Source organism: Hemitrygon akajei, chromosome 10 (genome assembly GCF_048418815.1).
Source record: "Hemitrygon akajei chromosome 10, sHemAka1.3, whole genome shotgun sequence".
Classification (NCBI taxonomy): Eukaryota; Metazoa; Chordata; class Chondrichthyes; order Myliobatiformes; family Dasyatidae; genus Hemitrygon; species Hemitrygon akajei.
The window spans coordinates 138,406,292-138,428,868 of record NC_133133.1 but is presented as its reverse complement, the minus strand read 5'-3'; the positions used below and the strand labels follow the sequence as shown (position 1 = coordinate 138,428,868).

Here is a 22,577-nt window from a genome sequence, read left to right as displayed (position 1 = left end):
AGCTCAAGGAACAATGCCTCAAAAAGGCAGCATATCATTAAGGACCCCCATTATCCAGGTCATGCCTTGCTGTCACTGCAGTACAGGAGGTACACTGCGGTACACTGAGGTACAGGAGCCCGAAGGCACACTCAATGATTCAGGAATAGTTTCTTCCCCTCTGCCACCTGATTTCTGAACGGACATTGAACCCGTGAACTCTACCTCACTGCTTTCTCATTTCTACTTTTGCAATAATTATTTAACGTAAATATACATATCTCTACATATACACACACTGCAATTCAGTTTTTTTGTATTATTATGTATTACATTGTACTGCTGCTATGAAGACTACAGATTCCACAACATACACCAGTGATATTAAACCTGATTCCAAATTTGAATGTGTTTTTTGGAGTGCCTCAGACTGCACTGGACTAAAACTGAAATGCAGTTAATAATTTTACATTTACTTTCCCCCTCGGTCACATTCCCAGTGCTGTAAAAAATAAACTTTGATCCTACGCATCTAACTGAACCAGTTCCCATGGAAACAAAACCAGGAAGTGTTTGCTCTGATATCCATTTTATACAGTTAAAGTTTCGTAAAACTTTAAGAAATTGATAGCTGTAAATATTTCATTGGTCATAAACTATGTAGTGGTCTTTGAAAGACATCAATACGTATGATACTTCGAGAGGACAAACATTTACTCGGCTGAACTGACAATTACCTTAGGCTTTTGGATGATCGGTGCCGATTCTTGCTCAGTTTTGCTACAAACCTAAAATAGAATAAATATAAAAGATAAATAAGAATAAAAGATGCAGTTGCTAAAACAGAGGCAGAGTCAAGTTGGATTTACAGATTCTAAGCTGCATTGTTTACACTATTAATTCAGAAAAGGGAGAGATCTTGCTTCCATAATTTATAGACTGCGTACAGAAGAGCTCTAGTAATACTGTTAACGACTGCACCAAATATCAATGCAGCACCAAGCTCAATGCAGACCAGATGCACTGAAAAAAGACAAAATGAGCAGGTTAGCTTAGAAATATCAGAGGAAAGGTCCTGTGAATAGAAGTATTCCCATCAGAAAGGAAAATCTGCCAGCTGCATTCAATACTTACCGGGGAACTTACAACACAGAAAATAAAGCCACTGGGCATAACTAATAAATGTTGTTCATAATATGCAAAACTGGCATCCTCCCATGCTACTTCTCCAAGCTACACACCTTTCAAACTCCTAAAGCTGTTTCGTTTTCCTTACAGTGTACCTCACCCTTTTTACCACGCAAGGAGTCCCTGTGACAGCCCGCCACCTTTTCTAACTATTCTCTGGATAAAAGAGTTTCTCCTGAGCTCCCCCAGGATACTTCAGTCATAACATTTCTCTGTCCTCATCTCTTTAATCCCCATAAAATTTTAATGATCACCATTTTCTTTGCTTCTTTATCCTTTATTGATGGCCATCATCACTCTGCTCCAGAATGTCTTCATATTATTTTTATGTATTTTTTATTAAGTCTCTTGTACAGAACAGGTTGAAATTCTAATCAAGTTTAAGATATCTTTGCTGCTTTTTAATTTCTTGCTACCTGTTTTATTTTAAAGTCAAAGACATAGAGACAGGCTCTTTGGCCGACTGAGACTGACAATCAGGCACCCACTTACAACAATTCAACCCAATACATCTGCCCACATTTCCTTAAGTTCCACCCAAATTGTATCACATTCCTTCCGTCGTATCAGAGGCAATTAAGAAAGGCCAAAACAAACCAAAGGCTTCCATGTCTCAGAGCTATGGGAGGATAACCATGTAGTCACAGGAGGAACAGGACAACTCCACAGACACAGCAATGGAGGTTAGAATCGAAACGCAATCTTTGGAGCAGGAGGACTGCTATAACATTAAAATCACCTGCAGTAATATTAATTTGGCATTTTAAATGGTGTATATTTTACTCTTCTTAATAAAGGATTCCCACACTGTTCAACAGTAATATCTTTGACCATTCATCAGTAAATTCATTAATATGTAATTGTTGTTTATCATCAAATAAAAGCATTTATCACAAAGATGCCAAAAGAGGATAATCTAATTGTGAGAATCAATTTGTGGAACTGTTTATACAAAAAAAAATTGGTTTATACTTGGCATATTAACCAATTCAGGTGCAGCACTGAAACAGTAAAGGCAACTTTATCATTGTGAGGCAGAAAGCATTAGAAACACTCAGCAGCTCAAGTAACATTTCTTCGGAAAGAAAGAGTTAACATTTCAAGTCAAGGACCCTGAATTGGAACTGAAGTGAAACTATGCTACGAACTGCAGAGGAGACACAGGCAGAAACATAGAAACATGGACCTAGAAAGCCTACAGCACAATACAGGCCCTTCGGCCAACAAAGCTGTGCCAAACATGTCCTTACTATAGAAATTACCTAGAGATACCCATAGCCCTCTATTTTTCTAAGCTCGATGTACCTATCCAGGAATCTCTTAAAAGACCCTATCATAACTGCCTCCACCACCGTTGCCGGCAGCCCATTCCACGCACTCACCACTGTCTGCGTGAAAAAACTTACCCCTGACATCCGCTCTGTACCTATTTCCAAGCAGATTAAACTGCGTCCCCTCATGCAAGCCATTTCAGTACTGGGAAAAAGTCTGACTATCCACACGATTAATGCCTCTCATCATCCTAAACACCTCTATCAGGTCACCTCTCATCCTCTGTCACTCCAAGGAGAAAAGGACAAGTTCACTCAACCTATTCTCATAAGGCATGCTCCCCAATCCAGGCAAAATCCTTGTAAATCTCCTCTGCACCCTTTCTATGGTTTCCACATCCTACCTCTAGTGAGACAACCAGAACTGAGCACAGTCCTCCAAATGGGGTCTGACCAGGGTCCTATATAGCTGCAACATTACCTCTTGGCTCCTAAATTCAATCCCACAATTGATGAAGGCCAATGCACCGTATGCCTTCTTAATCACAGAATCAACCTGCGTAGCAGCTTTGAATGTCCTATGGACTCCGACCCCAAGATCCCTCTGATCCTCCATGCTGCCAAGAGTCTTACCATTAATACTATATTCTGCCACCATTTTTGAACTACCAAAATGAACCACTTCACACTTAACTGGGTTGAACTCCATCTGCCACTTTTCAGCCCAGTTTTGCATCCTATCAATGTCCCGCTGTAACCTCTGACAGCCTTCCACACTATCCACAACACCCCCAACCTTTGTGGCATCAGCAAATTTACTAACCCATCCCTCCACTTCCTCATCCAGGTCATTTATAAAAATCACGAAGAGTAAGTGTCCCAGAACAGATCCCTGAGGCACACCACTGGTCTCTGACCTTCAGGCAGAATATGACACATCTACAATCACTCTTTGCCTGTGGGCAAGCCAATTCTGGATTCACAAAGCAATGTCCCCTTGGATCCCATGCCTCCCTACTTTGTCAATAAGCCTTGCATGGGGTACCTTATCAAATGCCTTGCTGAAATCCATATACACTACATCTACTGCTCTACCTTCATCAATGTGTTTAGTCACATCCTCAAAAAATTCAATCAGGCTCGTAAGGCATGACCTGCCCTTTACAAAGCCATGCTGACTATTCCTAACCATATTATGCCTCTCCAAATGTTCATAATTCCTGCCTTTCAGGATCTTTTCCATCAACTTACCAACAACTGAGGTAAGACTCACTGGTCTGTAATTTCCTGGGCTATCTCTACTCCCTTTCTTGAATAAGGGAACAACATCTGCAACCCTCCAATCCTCCGGAACCTCTCCTGTCCCCATTGATGATGCAAATATCATTGCCAGAGGCTCAGCAATCTCCTCCCTAGCCTCCCACAGTAGCTTGAGGTACATCTTGTCCAGTCCCAGTGACTAATCCAAACTTTATGCTTTCCAAAAGCTCCAGCCCATCCTTTTTCTTAATATCTATATGCTCAAGCTTTTCAGTCTGCTGTAAGCCATCCCTACAATCGCCAAGATCCTCTTCCGTAGTGAATACTGAAGCAAAGTACTCATTAGATACCTCTGCTATCTCCTCCAGTTCCATACACACTTCTCCATTGTCACACTTGATTCTCTCAAATCTTATCCTCTTGCTCTTCACATACTTGTAGAATGCCTTGTGGTTTTCCTTAATCCTGTCCGCCAAGGCCTTCCCATGGCCCCTGCTGGCTCTCCTAATTTCATTCTTAAGCTTTTTCCCACTAGCCTTATAATATTCAAGAACTCTATCATTACCTAGTTTTTTGAACCTTTCTTTTTTTTAAACTTTTCTTTCCTTCTTGACTGGATTCTCAACAGCCTTTGTACACCACAGTTCCTGCACCCCAGCATCCTTTTCCTGTCTCATTGGAACATATCTATGCAGAACTCCATGCAAAAATCCCTTGAACATTTGCCACATTTCTGCCATACATTTCCCTGAGAACAACTGTCCCCAGTTTATGCTTCCAAGTTCCTGACTGATAGACTCTTATTTCCCTTTACTCCAATTAAACGCTTTCCTAACTTGTCTGTTCCTATCTCTCCCCAATGCTATGGTAAAGGAGATAGAATTGTGATCACTATCTCCAAAATGCTCTCCCACTGAGAGACCTGACACCTGACCAGGTTCATTTCCCAAGACCAGATCAAGTACAGCCTCTCCTCTAGTAGGTTTACCTACATATTGTGTCAAGAAACCTTCCTGAACACACCTAACAAACTCCACCCCATCTAAACCCCTCGCTCTAGGGAGATGCCAATCAATATTTGGGAAATTAAAATCTCCCACCACGACAACCCTGTTATTATTACAACTTTCCAGAATCTGTCTCCCTATCTGCTCCTCAATGTCCCTGTTACTATTGGGTGGTCTATAAAAAACACCCAGTAGAGTTATTCACCCCTTACTGTTCCTAACTTCCACCGACAGAGACTCCATAGACAATCCCTCTATGACTTCCTCCTTTTCTGCAGTTGTGATTCTACAGTTGTGACACTATCTCTGATCAGCAGTGCATGACCGCACCTCTTTTGCCTCCCTGCCTGTCCTTTCTGAAACATCTAAAGCCTGGCACTCGAAGTAACCATTCCTGCCCCTGAGCCATCCAAGTCTCTGTCATGGCCACCACACCATAGTTCCAAGTACTGATCCACACATCTCAAACCATCGGGCTAAGTGTGTCCTTTCTCTAGCATCTGCCTATCCTCCCTCTCGCACTGTCTATAAGCTAGCAGAGTGATTTCCTGTGATGGAGTTCAGACCAAATGGTTAATGTGACAAATACTTTAAAGACTAGCAGTTGGAGTCAAAAGGAAGAAAGAAAAGAACAAATTGAAGAATAGCTACATCTATGAAGGCAAAAAAAGAGAATGATATATAAAATAGCTACATTGAGTATTAAGTCTGAGTGGTGCAATGTGCCCAGAGAGGAGAGAGTGCTATATTCTAACAGGTTATACACGAGCTTGTGATTAAATCAAATAGAAAAATTCAAAGCAAATTGGTCACAGAATGTGCAAGATCCACATGAACAGCATCTGACGGCAGGATTTAACCTGGGACCCCATGAAGCAACACAATGGATGGAGGCTGCTATATAGCTTAGCAGAGATTATATCTTACTAAGGCAAGACCAAAGGAAGATCCAAACATTCAGCCAATCTGCCGAAAAGAAAGTAATCAAAAATTGTCTAATTAAACTTGCTCTGCTGCGTTACTGAAACATGAAAACGATAATGAACGACTTTACTTAAACTAGGCACTTAGCAATATTCAGGCCTCGAATCTATTGAACGAAAGCATACTGCTACCTCTTTACTTGTTCAAAACCTACTGCTATCTCTCGTTCATTGATTTACTCAGACTCAACACATCCCATTGGTCCAGTCATCTCATAAAGCATAAAATCTATAAATGCTGGAGAATGAAATAAAATAAAGCAAACACTCAGTGGGTCAAGCAGCATCTGTAACTCCAGTGTTGCAGGGCTGTTGGAAGCAGAGCCCCGGATATATCTCACTAGAGGGAAAGGAGAGGGTGGTGCAGAGCAAGGAGTTGAAACAGGAAGGCGCAGCGAAGTGCAGTTCTAGCAACTGAAAGAGAAGAAAGTTCAAAATGCAAGCTTGGGGGCCAATTTTCAAAAGGTATAACTAAAGACAGTATCCCCAAGAAGGAAATTAGTGCAAGGGACGCAGGAAGAATTAAAAGAAATTGAGGCAAAGGGAGTCAGAAACTTCAGAATGAAACCAAAGTAGGGACTTGTTATTGCATTTCTCACATCAGTATATTAAAACATATTCTATTCATTGTAGCTCTTAATTAGCTCTAAGAGTCTATATTAAGATTTATGTAGAGTTTGATTCATACCAACAACATCAAGAAAGGACTGAAGCAAATCACAGGATATAAAGTTATGGATAATCTTAATAATGTTCTGATTGCTCAAAATATATCATCTTTATACGTCTCTTCAGCTTTGCTATAAAAACCTTGTTGTATTCCCATTTCAGTCTCCTCCTTCTCCAGTCTCCACAGTCACATTCCCCTGTTCTGTATCATCTTCTGGGGTATTGATGATGTTATTTGCATTAAGGCACAACTCCACACACTCCAAATATAAATCAAATCTCTGGGCACATTCAACTTCCAATTCTACTTCTCTCACAGCAGGTCACTGTTTTGCTACCTCCTCGAGAAGCAACATCCCAAACATGACTTGAGGATTGCAGGGCAGGATTCAGGACAGAGATGCAAAAAAAATTTTTTAGCCAGATGGTGGTGAATCTATGGAATTTGTTGCCACAGGCGGCAGTGGAAGCCAAGTCATTGGGTATATTTAAGGCAGAGATTGATAGGTATCTGAGTAGTCAGGGCATCAAAGGTTATGGTGAGAAGGCGGGGGAATGGGACTAAAAGGGAGATTGGATCAGCTTATGATGAAATGGTGGAGCAGACTCGATGGGCCGAATGGCCGAATTCTGCTCCTTTGTCTTATGGTCTAACTAATAGTTCCTTGGGAAGACCAGATCGAGGAAGTGTTTGACCATATGAAAGCCACTTAGCAGGAGCTTGTGGAGCAGTGCCAGAGACGGGGGTGGAGCCACGATGCGAGCCAACAGAGGTGACGTGTAGAGGCTTTGCTGGCTGTTCGCTGTGCAGAACCTGGGGCTGCAAAGAAAAGAGCCATCAGGAGCCGCTAAGCAAGCCTCCAGATGGCTACGGACCAAGAGGTATGACTCGCAGACCAATGCTGCTAGGACGTAAGCCAGGACCTGCTCCGTGCTGGCTTGGTTGCCTGGGGGAAGAGTGTCCAGTGAAAGACCCAAAGCACCCGATGTGCCCAGGTAACACCGCTGATGACATGAACCAGCGTGTCAAAAGTTGTACCTCAGAATCAATGTCTGTTTGACAAATAAAGCTAATCTTTCCCTTTTAATTTACATTTCTTCCAATTGTAAATTATTTTCCATAGCAATTACATTTACCGTAGATGTCGGATTATAAGCCGCTACTTTTTTCCCACATTTTGAACAGCTTTGAACACTGCGGCCTTTACTACGGTGCGGCTAATGCATGATTTTTTATCATGCCGCCAAAAACATTTTGCCTCGTAACAGTAGACCAATAAAATTGATGAGTAGTTCACAGAGGTCCAATGAAATTGTACGATAAATCAAGCGCACTTTCACAATTAAATTATTGTAAATCAGTCATTTGTACTCACCCTCATCAACATGGAAAACACTCGAAGAAAAGCATTGTGCTGCCTTTATGGCAGTTATTTAGTTTATAATATTTTCGCTTAGTAATTCATTTGTTAGTTAAAGTTAGAACTGTTTTAACTATATCTGTTTTCTGTACTACATCCCGGGATGCTATGACGTCACACCCGGTTTCGCCGCGTCTTGTGGGAAAATGCCGGTTTGCGATAAACGGGAAGGCGGGGGGCGAGCGGCGGAGCGGCGGAGCCAAAACGCTGCTTTTAAGTTAAAGGCGATCAATAACTTTTCCTGGTAGGCTGCAGTATATATATTTTTTACCAGTCGTTAGGAGATATTGGAATGTTGTTCAGTAAAAAAGTATACGCAACGTATATTTAAAAGTAGCCGCGTTACAGGCACGGTTCGAGAAAAAGCATTTGCAATATGTATTTGTTTATGTTACCATATGGATTTAATTAAAAGTTAAAAAATCCTCACGTGTAATATCTTTCTGTGTAAATATCTCATATTACAACGTGGGACACCTGCAGCCGAAAATCCGGTGCGGCCGAAAATCCGGTGCGGCCTGTACAAGTACAAAATTGATTTTATTTCTAAAATTAGAGCCAGCGGCTTTTAATCAGGTGCGCTCTGTAGTGCGAAATCTACGGTAATTCCCATCAAAGCTGTGGCATCACCAGAGAACATTTTGAGGCGAGCATGTTTCAGTGAGGCAACTCCATCGTGGCTGAAAAGCTTCCGTTTTACTTAGCCTATGGTGCTATGTAAATTAGAAATGTGCAAACACGACTGAACATATTAACAAAATGACATGACAAGTGCAAAGAGCTTTCTAGTGTCTTCAATCGCTTTCTATGAAATATTTTCCTACAGCGGGTGACCTGCTAGAGCAGATACTAGACAGGTAGAACTCTCCACTGACAAACCCACTGCAGCTTCCAGCTGCACTAGCTTCAGCTAAAACTGGATCAACTGGGTCTGAGCTATTTGGAGATTTTTCTTCTAAACCCATCCAACTGAATCAATACTTTCATTTGCCATGTTCATTAAGATATGATAAAGGAGTGCAATGAGATTGGGATTCCACTTTGCTCCATTTCAGAACCTATTCTGATCGAGTAAAAGGAATCTGGAGGTTAGCCAATAAACAACTCAAAAATTGCAGAGAAACTAAGTAACGGCTTGAATATTCACCATCAAAGCGGGTCAGAAAACATTTGTATGCGATTGGAATCTGGTGGGATTTATCAAACAGGAGAAGTTTCAAATAAATGCACTGTTAGCCATTATTAGACCCTAGTGACCGAGTTAACTCAGCACGTGCGGCTGTTTGAGTTGCTTTATCGATCCTGCAGTCTTCTGTCAGTCAAAGGGAAATTACTGAGTTATTAATTAAATCAGGGCATCTCAAACCTCGCTTTAAATTCTGCTGGACAGTTACTGCCATTCAAGTTACCAGGAACAGGCCCAGTGTGTATAGGCTTCCTTCAAGTAATCTGAATGCCAGTGAGACATGAAGGTCAACAAATTACAGTACAGTTCAATAATTTTACACAAACAAACTTTTTCCTGTAGCACAGATTCCTTTGATTTAAGGAAAGGTCAGTATCAAGATGACCAATCAACATGATTGATCCAGTTTAAACAGTTTTTTTATGACAGATAATGTTGCAACACTGCAGTGTTTGGGGAATTCTATCTTCCCCCCAATTTATATATGTCTAATTAGCTTCATGCTTTAGGAAAGCCACATATTTGATACTTTAAGTTACAAAACTACAACTGCTTTCTCTAAACCCCTACTTACCCCTGCACTGAATAAACAAATCAAGATAGTTCAAGGAATTTATTTGATTCTGCACTCCATGGCTTTCCAGTGAAACTCTTCACCACGTCACTGACTCTCAGGGTTATATTAGACTCTTCACATTCTGCTCAATCCTGACCTCATATTATCATCACATTAACACAGCTCAATGGAACAAGAGCCAATGCTTCACAGCTCCAGTGTCCCAGATTCAATCCCAATCTTGGGTCCCGTTGGTGTGCGGAGTCTACATATTCTGCCAGCGACTACGTGGGTGAGTTTCCTGTTACAAACTGTGGGTGGGAGGTTAACTGGCCATTGTAAATTGCCCCTATTGTGTGGATGTGTGAAACAACCTGGGGAGGGAAATTCTTGATGGGATTGTAGACAAATAAAATAGAATTAGTGCAGGATTATCATTTGAATGGGTGGTTAATGATGGGCTGAAAGGCCTCGGTGCTGTGACTATCACTTTCATCTCTGATTTACCCTGCATTTCTGACACTAAAACCATTCGCAGCGCTTTTCACATTTCCAAACTTGGTAACTGTGTTGTGCTGTCTCTTGGCTCCTCTAAGACTATCCTCAACCTATCATGCAGCATTTTTTCTGAAGATGCTCCATCTGCTGAGAACTGGTATCTGAAGTTAAAATGGTCACATTGGTATGTAATCCTGCTCTTGGCATCATCTCTCCCCGACCACACCCGACCTGCTCTATCCACATTCTGATCCCTGCATTCTAACTTGCCATGTGTAAAATTCTCAACAGTCTTTTGCTCTTTTACAAACATTGTTTCCAAATGCTCGATTCCAACTTGTTGGAATTCCCTCAAAGTTTTCCTTAAAGTCTGCTTCTAAGTTTTAAACTCCAATAATCTTGTACTCATGACTTTTATCATGTTGGACGAGCAGATTTACCACGCTACCAGATATTATACTTATTGATACCCAACAGAACTTTTATTTCATTTTGTTATGTTAAACTTTTCAGTCAACCCAGTGAGTTTAAAGGGAACAGGTCTGGCCACAAACCTACCATAATCCTGCCTAATGCTTTGGACTCTAACCCCAGTTCCAGCCACACTCCACCTATACTGTCATCCAATACTCCCCAATCAGGACGAGCAACCATTTGCACTCTGGACCCTGGCTTCTGAAATAATAACTGATTCAGGTGCTAGTCCATCAGGATTTCTAAACAACTGGATACCAGATTATCAGAGTAATACATTAGTACAGTTGGCCCTTCTTATCCACGGGTTCCACATGCGCGGATTGGGAAAACCCGGAAGTTGAGCATTGTTCGCCTCGTGTCTTGTTCGCTCGCTACTTGTGTTGTGAGTGAGAGGAAGGAGTTTAAGGCTAGTAAGGGATGACTGGCTAGCTATGTAAAGCGCTACAGCCTCAAGAACTTAAAAAGATCACGGGAGAATCGGGATCGGCTGATGCCGAGGCAGCATCAGCGTTCCCAGACGAAACGTACTGAACATGTGGACTTTTTTCTTGTCAATATTCCCTAAACAATACAGTATAACAACTATTTACATAGCATTTACATTGTATTATGTATTATAAGTAATCTAAAGATGATTTAAAGTATACAGGAGGATGTGCATAGGTTAAATACAAATACTATGCCATTTTATATAAGGGACTTGAGCATCCACATTTTTTGGTATCCACGGGGTTTCCCGGAACCAATCCCTCACGGATAAGGAGGGCTGACTGTATATGAAAAGAAGCAAGCTTGTCAAAAATTATAACCCCATTTAGACATGGTGTGAAAATCCTGAACAGATTCACTGATGAGGACTAAACTATAATACCTAAACAATCTTCATTACCTAACCCAGTGTCACTTCCCTAAAACCAAGTATACTTTCAAAGGCACCAAAGGTTTCAAAAATTCTAGCAGGGGCTCCCTTGATGAATGGTTTTGGTCCATGGCATAAAATAGGTTGGGAAACACTGAGTTAGAGAAAACTTAGAACATCTATGATCAAAGGCCAAGTGAGATGGAGTGGCATCCATGACATTCCTGTACACTGGAGAATAGACTTAGAAGAAAGCTCTTGAAAACTACCTGCATCTGAAATACCAAAACATATTTTGCACTATGGGCTCAATGAACTAATTCTGCTCCTAAGTCTAAATTTTATCCTTGAAAAATGTTCCTTCAGATCTATATGGTTAGTATGTGAATGGGAGGGAAAAAAATCAGCTATAGAAAAAGATGACATCAGACAAGTACCTCTGCAAATTACTGTTGTATATTTTCAGTTTAGAAAGATGATGAGATGACTAATATTATCCACGGATAAAACATCACATAGTATTTCCAGTTCAATATAGATTTGATCACTTAGTTCCTACCACCTCATAGCAAAAAAAGTGATTTACCAAATAAGCAACTTGCCAAACAAATTCAAAATACTGGTGGAACGCAGCAGGCCAGGCAGCATCTATAGGGAGAAGCACTGTGGACGTTTCAGGCCGAGACCCCTCCAAGTGTCCTCGAAGGGTCTCAGCCCGAAATGTCGACAGTGCTTCTTCCTATAGATGCTGCCTGGCCTGCTGTGTTCCACCAGCATTTTGTGTGTGTTGTTTGAATTTCCAGCATCTGCAGATTTCCTCATGTCTGTGTTGCCAAACAAATTTGCCTATTATCAATACAGCTAGTTGCCACCTAGTTAAACTACAATGCGCAAGTTCATTCAAATACAACACACCTCATTGGTCACAATGTGAATAAATCACACTTTGAAAACAAAAGAGGCGAATTAGTGTAATTCCCTTGAGCAATATTTTATCATATATTTAATTCTAGCGAACTAAAATAATTTACTCTTCTGGTGACTAAATTCTAAGAACATGTGATAGGTTTAAAAACAATGGGCTAAAGAACTCGGTATCTTCCTTTAACAATAAGATAGTCAATTTTATAAATTACAAGTCAGTGAACCAGGAACAAATTGTACAGATATATAAGATTTACCTCCATCCCCCACCAGGAAGGTCTCAAAGTACCTCCATCCCCTACCAGGAAGGTCTCAAAGCTCTCCGCTTCTTTTTGGATTCCAGACCTAACCAATTCCCCTCTACCACCACTCTCCTCCATCTAGCGGAATTAGTTCTTACTCTCAATTTCTCCTTTGGCTCCTCCCACTTCCTCCAAACCAAAGGTGTAGCCATGGGCACCCGCATGGGTCCCAGTTATGACTTCCTTTTTGTTGGCTTTGTGGAACAGTTCATGTTCGAAGCCTATACGGGTATCCGTCCCCCTCTTTTCCTTTGCTACATTGACGACTGCATTGGCGCTGCCTCCTGCACACATGCTGAGCTCATTGACTTCATTAACTTTGCCTCCAACTTTCACCCTGCTCTCAAATTTACCTGGTCTATTTCTGATACCTCCTTCCCCTTTCTTGACCTTTCTGTCTCCATCTCTGGAGGCGGCCTATCTACTGATATCTACTGCTTCTCACGAGCCTGTGACAACTTTGGGCTTACAATCAGCACCAAAAAGACCGAAGTTATGTACCAGCCCGCACCCGGAAAGCCCTACCAGGAACGACAGATCACAGTAAAGGGGCCGAAGCTACTGGCAGTCCACAGCTTTACTTATCTGGGCAGTACTCTATCACAAGCGGTGAACATAGATGCAGAGATCAGCAACAGAATTGTCAAAGCCAGTGCCGCCTTTGGGAGACTCCGTGAGAATGTATGGGAGCGGAGAGGACTCCGCCTTACCACCAAGCTGAAGGTCTACCGAGCAGTGGTTCTCACCACCCTCCTCTGTGCCAGCGAGACCTGGACTGTCTACAGCAGACACACTAAACAGCTCAACCACTTCCACTTGAGCTGCCTCCACAGACTTCTCCATGTACGATGGCAGGACAGAGTCCCAGACACGGAGGTCCTGGAGCGGGCTAGCACCCACAGCGTCTACACCCTCCTACAGAAAGCCCAAGCCAGATGGGCTGGCCATGTTGTCAGGATATCTGACTGTCGACTACCAAAAGAGCTGCTGTACAGAGAGCTGAGCCAGGGCAAGCGGTCAGTTGGAGGGCAGAAGAAACGTTTCAAAGACTGCCTCAAAGTGTCCCTCAAAGACCTCAACATCAATCCCAGTAGCTGGCAATCGCTTGCTCTGGACTGCCCAACCTGGTGGAGCAGGACCGCTAAAGGAGTGTATGCAGCAGAAATCAGACGCACTGCAGAGGCTCAGAGGAAACGCGCCGTGCGCAAGGCTCGAGCTACCTCCACTTCCACTGCAGCACCTACCCTCATGTGTCCCACATGTGGGCGAGCTTTCAGGGCCCGGATTGGCCTCACCAGTCACCTCCGGACCCACAGTCACAAACCCTCCACCTGACAGAAGTCGTGGTCGTCTTCAACTCCAAAGGACGAACAACAACAACAACAACAACTATGAGCCTACAGACTCTCACAGCTACCTGGACTATTCCTCTTCCCACCCTTTCTTTTGCAAAAATGCTATCCCCTTCTCACAATTCCTCCGGCTCCGCCGCATCTGCTCTCAGGATGAGGCTTTTCATTCCAGGACGAAGGAGATGTCTTTCTTTTTTAAACAAAGGGGCCTCCCTTCTTCCACCATCAACTCTGCTCTCAAACGCATCTCTCCCATTTCCCACACCTCTGCCCTCACCCCATCCACCCACCACCCCGCTTGGGATAGGGTCCCCCTTGTCCTCACCTACCACCCCACCAGCCTCCGGATCCAACGTATAATTCTCCGTAACTTCCGCCACCTCCAACAGGATCCCACTACCAAGCACATCTTCCCCCCCCCCCCTTCTACTTTCCGCAGGGATCGCTCCCTACGTGACTCCCTTGTCCATTCACCACCCCCCATCCCTTCCCACCAACTTCCCTCCTGGCACTTATCCTTGTAAGCAGAACAAGTGTTACACCTGCCCTTACACTTCCTCCCTCACCACCATTCAGGGCCCCAGACAGTCCTTCCAGGTGAGGCGACACTTCACCTGTGAATCGGCTGGTGTGGTATACTGCGTCCGGTGCTCCCGGTATGGCCTTTTATATATTGGTGAGACCCGACGCAGACTGGGAGACCGTTTCACTGAACACCTACACTAGGTCCACCAGAGAAAGCAGGATCTCCCAGTGGCCACACATTTTAATTCCACGTCCCATTCCCATTCTGATATGTCTATCCATGGCCTCCTCTACTGTCAAGATGAAGCCACACTCAGGTTGGAGGAACAACACCTTATATACCGGCTGGGTAGCCTCCAACCTGATGGCAAGAACATTGACTTCTCTAACTTTTATTAATGCCCCTCCTCCCCTTCTTACCCCATCCCTGATATATTTAGTCTTTTTTTTCCCCTCCCTTTTTTTTCTTTCTCTCTCTGCCCATCACTCTGCCTGTTCTCCATCTCCCTCTAGTGCTTCCCTCCCCCTTTCTTTCTCCCTAGGCCTCTTGTCCCATGATCCTTTCCCTTCTCCAGCTCTGTATCACTTTTGCCAATCAACTTTCCGGCTCTCAGCTTCACCCCACCCCCTCCGGTTTTCTCCTATCATTTTGCATTTCCCCTCCCCTTCCTACTTTCAAATCTCTTACTACCTTTCCTTTCATCAGTTAGTCTCGGCCCGAAACGTCGACAGCACTTCTCCCTATAGATGCTGCCTGGCCAGCTGGGTTCCACCAGCATTTTGTGTGTGTTGCTTGAATTTCCAGCATCTGCAGATTTCCTCGTGTTTGCCAGATACATAAGGGAGCATGCTTGCTTGGAAATTGATTAATTGTAACAAACTGTTCACGAATATCTTTGTAAAACACAATGCATCAAATGTGAGAATAAAATAATCACAGCCCCTGGGCTGAAAAATGCATCCTGTTGTTATTAGAGATGTCTGCATTAAATTTATTGGAGCTTCTATAGAAAATATTAATGTGATTCTCCTGATAAGGAGGAAGGAAAGATTCAAAATAAAAAGAAAAATGCTGGAAGCACGTAGTAGGTCACAAGCATGCATGGAGAGAAACTTCTTAGGACAATACTTTTTCCAAGTTATTAACTCAGCCTGTTGTGCATTGGAAACATTTCCTATCTTTATTTCATATTTCCTGCATCCACAGCATTTTGCTTCCCTGAGAAATTTGGGAACTGTGCAAAGAGCGATGAGGTTGATCTTCAGTGTTAAATCTAGCACTGAGAAAAGTTGGAATACACAGTTCTGACATCTTTGCAGAAACATCCAAGTTTGTTAAGAGTTTGGAGAAGTCAAATTCTTTTAAATTAAAAGAATAAATTTGGACAAGAGGAACACAGGTTCAATTACTGCAAGTTAAATGTCAGACTGGCCTCAAAGGGTCCTTCACAGAAAGAGATCAATAAATAGAACTAAAGAGAATGAGGTATAAACCCTGGAATCACCGGGGAAAAGAACACATTCAGCACCAGAGTGCTGAAAGACATTTTAGATTATTTATCAGAAGTGGACCGATTCTGTCATAATTATAACCTCGTGATGGAAAAGTGTACTATACCTGTGGTAGTTCACTGTCAAAATCCAGCACAAGGGCATAACATTCTTCCCACTGAGGTCTCAGGGCATAAATGGCCCCCTCTGCTGGCAATCCAAAACACTGCAAGCTAGATCTACGCAGCTCAGCCATAAAAAGAGACTGCAGCAAAGCAAATAAATGTCACATAAATGAGGTCAAGATCCTGACAGAGTATCATATCTGAAGTATTTCCCAAAACTCTATCACTTCCTGCCTAATGAAATACCTGAGGACTATTCCAAGACAACACACACAACATGCTGGAGGTCAGCAGGTTGGGCAGCATCTGTGGAGAGGAATAAAGAGACGATTCTTTGAGCCGCGACCCCCTCATTAGGACTCATCAGGTGATCCTAATGAAAGGTCTCAGCCAGAAACGTTGTCTCTTTATTCCTCTCCATAGATGCTTCCTGACCTGACCTGACCTGACCTACTAAGTCCTTCCAACATTTTGTGTGCGTGCTCTGGATTTACAGCATCTTTAAAATCTCTTAATTGTTGAAGATTATTCCAAATTTTCTTTTAAAGGTGTGAGTTGCTACTGTCTAGTGTTTCTATTTGTCAGCACTGATGCACACCCTACATAGAAGTTTAGAAGATCGTAAAGCACTGGATGTTGACCTGGCTGGTATTTATTTCCTTATAAACATAGAAATTTACAGTACATTACAGGCCTTTAAACCCATAATGTTGTGCCGATCATGTAACTTACTCCAGAAACTGCCTAGAATTTCCCTAGCACATAGACCCCTATCTTTCTAAGCTCCATGTTACCTATTTAAGAGGCTCTTACAATACCCTATTGTATCTGCCGGCAGTGCATCCCATGCACCTCCAACTCTCTGTGTGAAAAACTTACCCCTGACATCCCCTCTGTACCTATTTCCAGACACCTTAAAGCTATGCCCCTCGTGTTAGCCATTTCAGCCCTGGGAAAAAGCCTCTGGCTATCCACACGATCAATGCCCCTCATCGTTTTAGACACCTCCATCAGGTCACCACTCATCCTCCAACGCTCCATGAAGAAAAGGCCGAGTTCACTCAACCGATTCTCATAAGGTACGCCCTCCAATCCAGGCAACATCCTTGTAAATCTCCTCTGCACACTCTCTATAGTATCCACATCCTTCCTGTAGTGAGGTAACCAGAACTGAACACAGTACTCCAAGTGGGGTCTGACCGAGGTCTTATAGAGCTGTAACATTACCTCATGGCTCTTGAACTCAATCCCACGGTTGATGAATGCCAACATGCCATACCAACATAGCAACACCGTCAACCTGCACAGCAGCTTTGAGTGTCCTATCGACACAGACCCCAAGATCTCTCTGATCCTCCAAACTGCCAAGAGCCTTAACATTTATATTACATTCTGTCTTCAAATTGGACCTACTAAAATGAACCACTTCACACTTATTTGGTTTGAAGTCCATCTGCCACTTCTCAGCCCAGTTCTGCATCCTATCAATATCCCACTGTAACCTCTGAAAACCCTCCACACTATCCACAACACCTCCAACCTTTGTGTCATCAGCAAACTTACTAATGCACACTTCCACTTCTCCATCCATGTCATTTATAAAAATCACAAAGAGTAGGGCTCCCAGAACAGATCCACGTAGAACACCACTGATCACTGACCTCCATGCAGAATATGAACCATCTACAACCACCCTTGGCATTCTGTGGGCAAGCCAATTCTGGATCCAAAAAGCAAGGTCTCTTTGGATCCCATGCCTCCTTTACTTTCTGAAGGAGCCTTGCATGGGGAACCTTCTCAAATGCCTTACCAGAATCCATATTCACTACATCTACTGCTCTACCTTCAAAGTGTTTTATTACATCCTCAAAGAATTCAATCAAGCTTGTAAGGCACAATCTGCCCTCGACAAAGCCATGCTGACTATTCCTAATCAGATTATGTCTCTCCAAATGCTCATAAATTCTGTCTCTCAGGATCTCCTCCAACAATTTGCCCACCACTGAAGTCAGACTCATTGGTCTATAATTTCCTGGGTTATCTCTACTCCCTTTCTTGAACAAAGGAACAACATTTGCAACCCTCCAATCCTCTGGCACTTCTTCCATCCCTATTGATGATGCAAAGATCATTGCAAGAGGCTCAGCAATCTCCTTCCTCACTTCCCACAGTAGCCTGGGGTATATCTCATCCGGTCCCAGTGACTTATCTAAATTAATGCTTTTCAAAAGCTCCAGCACATCCTCTTTCTTAATGTCTATATGCTCAAGCATTTCAGTCCGCCGTAAGTCATCCCCACAATTGCCAAGGTCTTTTTCCCTGGTGAATACTGAATCAAAGTATTCATTTAGTGCCTCCGCTACCTCCTCCGACTCCATGCACACATTTCCACAATCGCACCTGATTGGTCCTATTCTCACACGGCTCATCCTCCTGTCCTTCACATACTTGCAGAATGCCTTGGGGTTTTCTTTAATCCTGCTCACCAAGGCCTTCTCATGGCCCCTTCTGGCAATAATTCCATTCTTAAGCTCCTTCCTAGCAACCTTGTAATTTTCTAGAGCTCTAACAGTACATAGTTTTGTGAACCTTTCATAAGCTTTTTTCTCCTTAACTACATTTTCTACATAACGTGTACATCATGTTTCTTTAACCCTATCATCCTTTCCCTGCCTCAATGGAACACACTTTTGTAGAACTCCATGCAAATGTTCCCAGAACATCTGTCATGCATTTCCCTGGGAAGATTCGCTCCCAATTTATGCTCCTAAATTCCTGCTCAATAGCATCTTATTTCCCCCTACCCCAATTAAATGTTTTCCCAAATTGTCTGCTCCTATCCCTATCCAGCACTAAGGTGAAGAAGATAGAGTTGTGGTTACTACCTCCAAAATGCTCTCCCACCGAGAGATCTGACACCTGACCAGGCTCATTTCCCAATACCAGGTCAAGTACAGCCTCTCCTCTAGTGGGCTATTGCGTCAGGAAACCTGCCTAAACACACCTAACGAACTCCACCCCATCTAAACCCCAGTCAATATTAGAAAAGTTAAAATCTCCCATCACAACAATCCTATTATTATTGCACAGTTCCAGAATCTGCCTCCCTATCATCTCCTCGATATCCCTGTTACTATTGGGGGGGTCTATAAAAAGCACCCAGTAGAGTTATTGCCCCTTACTTGTTTCTGACTTCCACCCACACTGACTCAGTAGACTATCCCTCCATGACTTCCTCCTATTCTGCAGCCATGACACAATCCCTAATTAGTAATGCCACATCCCCACCTCTTTTGTCTCCTGCTCTGTTCTTTTTGAAACATCTAAAACCTGGCACACTCAGCAGCCATTCTTGCTCCTGAGACATCAAGGTTATTATATCAACTATAACTGAATAGCACTCAAAATTGAGCACTTATTGTTAAAGGGGACAGCCACAGGAGTGCTCTCCACTACCTCACGCCCTCCCTTCCTTCTCCTGACTGTCACCCACTTCTGTGGCCCCAGGGTGACTACCTGCCCGTAGCTCCTATCTATCATCTCCTCACTCTCCCTAACAAGCTGAAGATCATCGAGCTGCCTAACTCGGTCTCTAAGGAGCTGCATCTCAACGCACCTGGTACAGATGTGGCCATCAGGGAGGCTGGAAGTCTCCCGGACATCCCACATCTGATACCCAGAACAGAAAACTGGCCTCACAGTCATACCCATTATTCTAATGTACCGAGCCCTGTGAAACTCTCCTTAAAACTCTTCTCCCTCTCTTCGAATTGATTAGTCCGCTACTAAAGCTCTAGGGAAGATGTCAAGAATCACTTGCCTGCCATCTGCTTCTCAGCAAACGCATATTTTTCTTTGTATCCATTTGTTTAGGCTTAGAGTAAACATTTCACATCTCAGTGACCTTAACTGCTAGCTATTGCTATCACTTTCACCACTATTTTGATTGCCCACATAGGGTATGCTGTCATCAGGAAGATGGCAAAAGCCTCAGAATTCAGACCACCAGGTGCAGGAACAGTTATTACATCCCAATCGTCAGGCTCTTGAACCAAAAAGGATAACTTCACTCACCCCATCACTGAAATGTTCCCACAACCAATGGACTCACTTCCATAGGTTCCATAGCCTCAAGGACTCTTCATCTCATGATCTCAATATTTACTGCTTATTTATTTATTATTATTATTATTTCTTTTTTGTTTATTTGCACAGTTTATTGTCTTTTGCACACTGGTTGAACCCCCAAACTGGTGCAGTCTTTCATTGATTCTGTTATGGTTATTATTTTATGGATTTATTGTGTTTGCCCACAAGATAATGAATTTCAGGGTTGTATATGGTGATATATATTTACTTTGATAATAAATTTACTTTGAACTTTCTAAGAGTACACAAAAGACTTTAGTTAATTTAACATACAAACACAGTGGCTCCTGCTTCGTCTGAAAGTTCGAGCTGAAAAGCATGCCTTCCATCCTGACTGGCACTTGAGGACTCAGTCACTTGGAAATTCCTGAGCACCACCGCGTCCTAAACAGAAAATGGAAGAGAGACAGAAGAAATCATTACAAATTAGAGAAGGGGGGGGGTGAATTGGAATATATCAATCACTTTCTTAAATGATTAAATTCAAGTGTAAACAAAATACAATTTGGGAAATATACTGTGAAATACTTCTGAGGTAATCCACCTTCAGAAGAGTTTTATTTTCTACACTGCATTGCATTTCAATTTACTGATCTTCACCTACTGCCACCACCCTCAAAAAATACACTATTGTGAAAGATTTTTCCTTAAAATAATTGGATATTACCAAGTTCAGAGAGGAAAGAAACAGCCCCTTCATCCCAACAATCTAAATCCATTACCACATACAGTATTTCTCTTCCTTCCTCTCTTGTGCCCTTATATAGCTGTTGATAATTAATCTCTAAACATTCAGTTCAGTTGCTCATATCAACTACGGCTGAAGAGCAGGACCTTCAAGTTGTAATGTCTGGGTTTCTTCCAGTCACACATGCTAGTCGGGGCATGAATGGGATGATAGTACAGATGAATGAGTGGCTGAGGAAGTGGTCCAGGGGGCAGGGTTTCAGATTTTTGGATCATTGGGATCCCTTCGGGGGGAGGTATGACCGGTACAAAAAGGATAGGTTACACCTGAACCTGAGGGGGCCAATATCTTTACAGGCAGGTTTGCTGGAGCTGTTTTAGAGGGCTAAAGCTAATTTGGTAGGGGGATGGGAACCAAAGTGATAGGGCTGAGAATAGGGCAGTCAGTATACTAAGTTGGTGCAGTGTGCAATGAGATTGTGAGGAAGGACAGGCAGATGATGGGCAAAATCACTGTTAATGGGACAAGTTGATGTGCACGGGGGCAAAAATCGAAACGGGAGATGAATACAGGACTTCAGATGTTTTATTTGAATGCACACAGTACATGGGATAAGGTAGATGATCGTGTAGCACAGTTAAAGGTAAGATAGGTAAGATATTGGGAGCATCACTGAGTCATGACTGAAAGAAGATCATAGCTAGGAACTTACCATGCAAGAATGCAGATCGTCTCTAAAGTACGAACAGGTAGGCGGGGGGGGGGGGGGGGGCGGGTGGCACTGTTGTTGAAAAGTGAAATAAAGTCCTCAGAAAGAGGTGACATGGGATTAGAAGATGTCAAATCCTTATGGGTAGGGTTAAGAAACAGCAAGAGTGAAAAGCTGCCGTTTAGAGTAGCAATTTTTTGGTCTCAATTTCCCAATTGTCATTTATTTTGATTCTAACTTATTGGGGAAAATTGATAAAACAGGCTTTTTTTTAAAATTTCAGACTAAAGGAAGCCGAGTGAACTGAGGAAAGAGATGAAGGCTATGCAGGATGGGAGTTATATACAGGCCTCCGAACAGTAACCAGGATGTGGGATATAAATTACAATGGGATATGGAAAAAGGACGAATATTACCATCGTCATGGGAGATTTCAATATGCTGGTAGATTGGGAAAATCAGGTTGGTACTGGATCCCAACAGAAGAAATTTGTAGAATGCCTACGAGATGGCTTTTTAGAGCAGCTTGTGATTAAGCCCGCTAGGGGAATGGCATTCTGGATTGGGTGCTGTGTAATAGACCAGATTTGATTAGGGAGCATAAGGAAAAAGAACCCTGAGGAGACAGTGATCATATTATGATAGAATTCATCCTGCAGTTTGAGAGGCAGGAGCTGAAGTCAGATGTGTCAGTATTGCAGTGGAGGAAAGGGAATTAGAGGCATGAGAGAGCAGCTGGCCAAAGTTGCTTGGAAGGGAACATTAACAGAGATGGCGGCAAAACAGTCATGGCTGGAATTTCTGGGGCAATTCGCAAGGCTCAGGAATAGATATGTACCGCTCTAATATTCAAACCACTCTCTGGATAAGGAATTGCTTCAGCAATCTGGTTTACTTTGCAATTAGCTTATAATTTTAGGCCCTTGGGTTCACAGAGAGTCATAGGGCAGGTAGCAGA

The 22,577-nt window shown here is 42.8% G+C and overlaps 1 protein-coding gene across 2 annotated transcripts in view; it reads right to left on the bottom strand.

Annotated features, from left to right (window-relative positions):
* pot1 (protection of telomeres 1 homolog) overlaps nucleotides 1–22,577 on the bottom strand; it is a 381,260-nt gene that overhangs the window by 244,718 nt on the left and 113,965 nt on the right. For both annotated transcript variants that reach the window (XM_073059088.1, XM_073059086.1), the window contains exons 5-6: nucleotides 20,496–20,606; nucleotides 717–767 (exon numbers count right to left, since the gene is read on the bottom strand). In XM_073059088.1, the coding sequence (XP_072915189.1) occupies nucleotides 717–767; nucleotides 20,496–20,606 (162 nt within the window). The remainder of the gene's footprint in view (nucleotides 1–716; nucleotides 768–20,495; nucleotides 20,607–22,577) is intronic.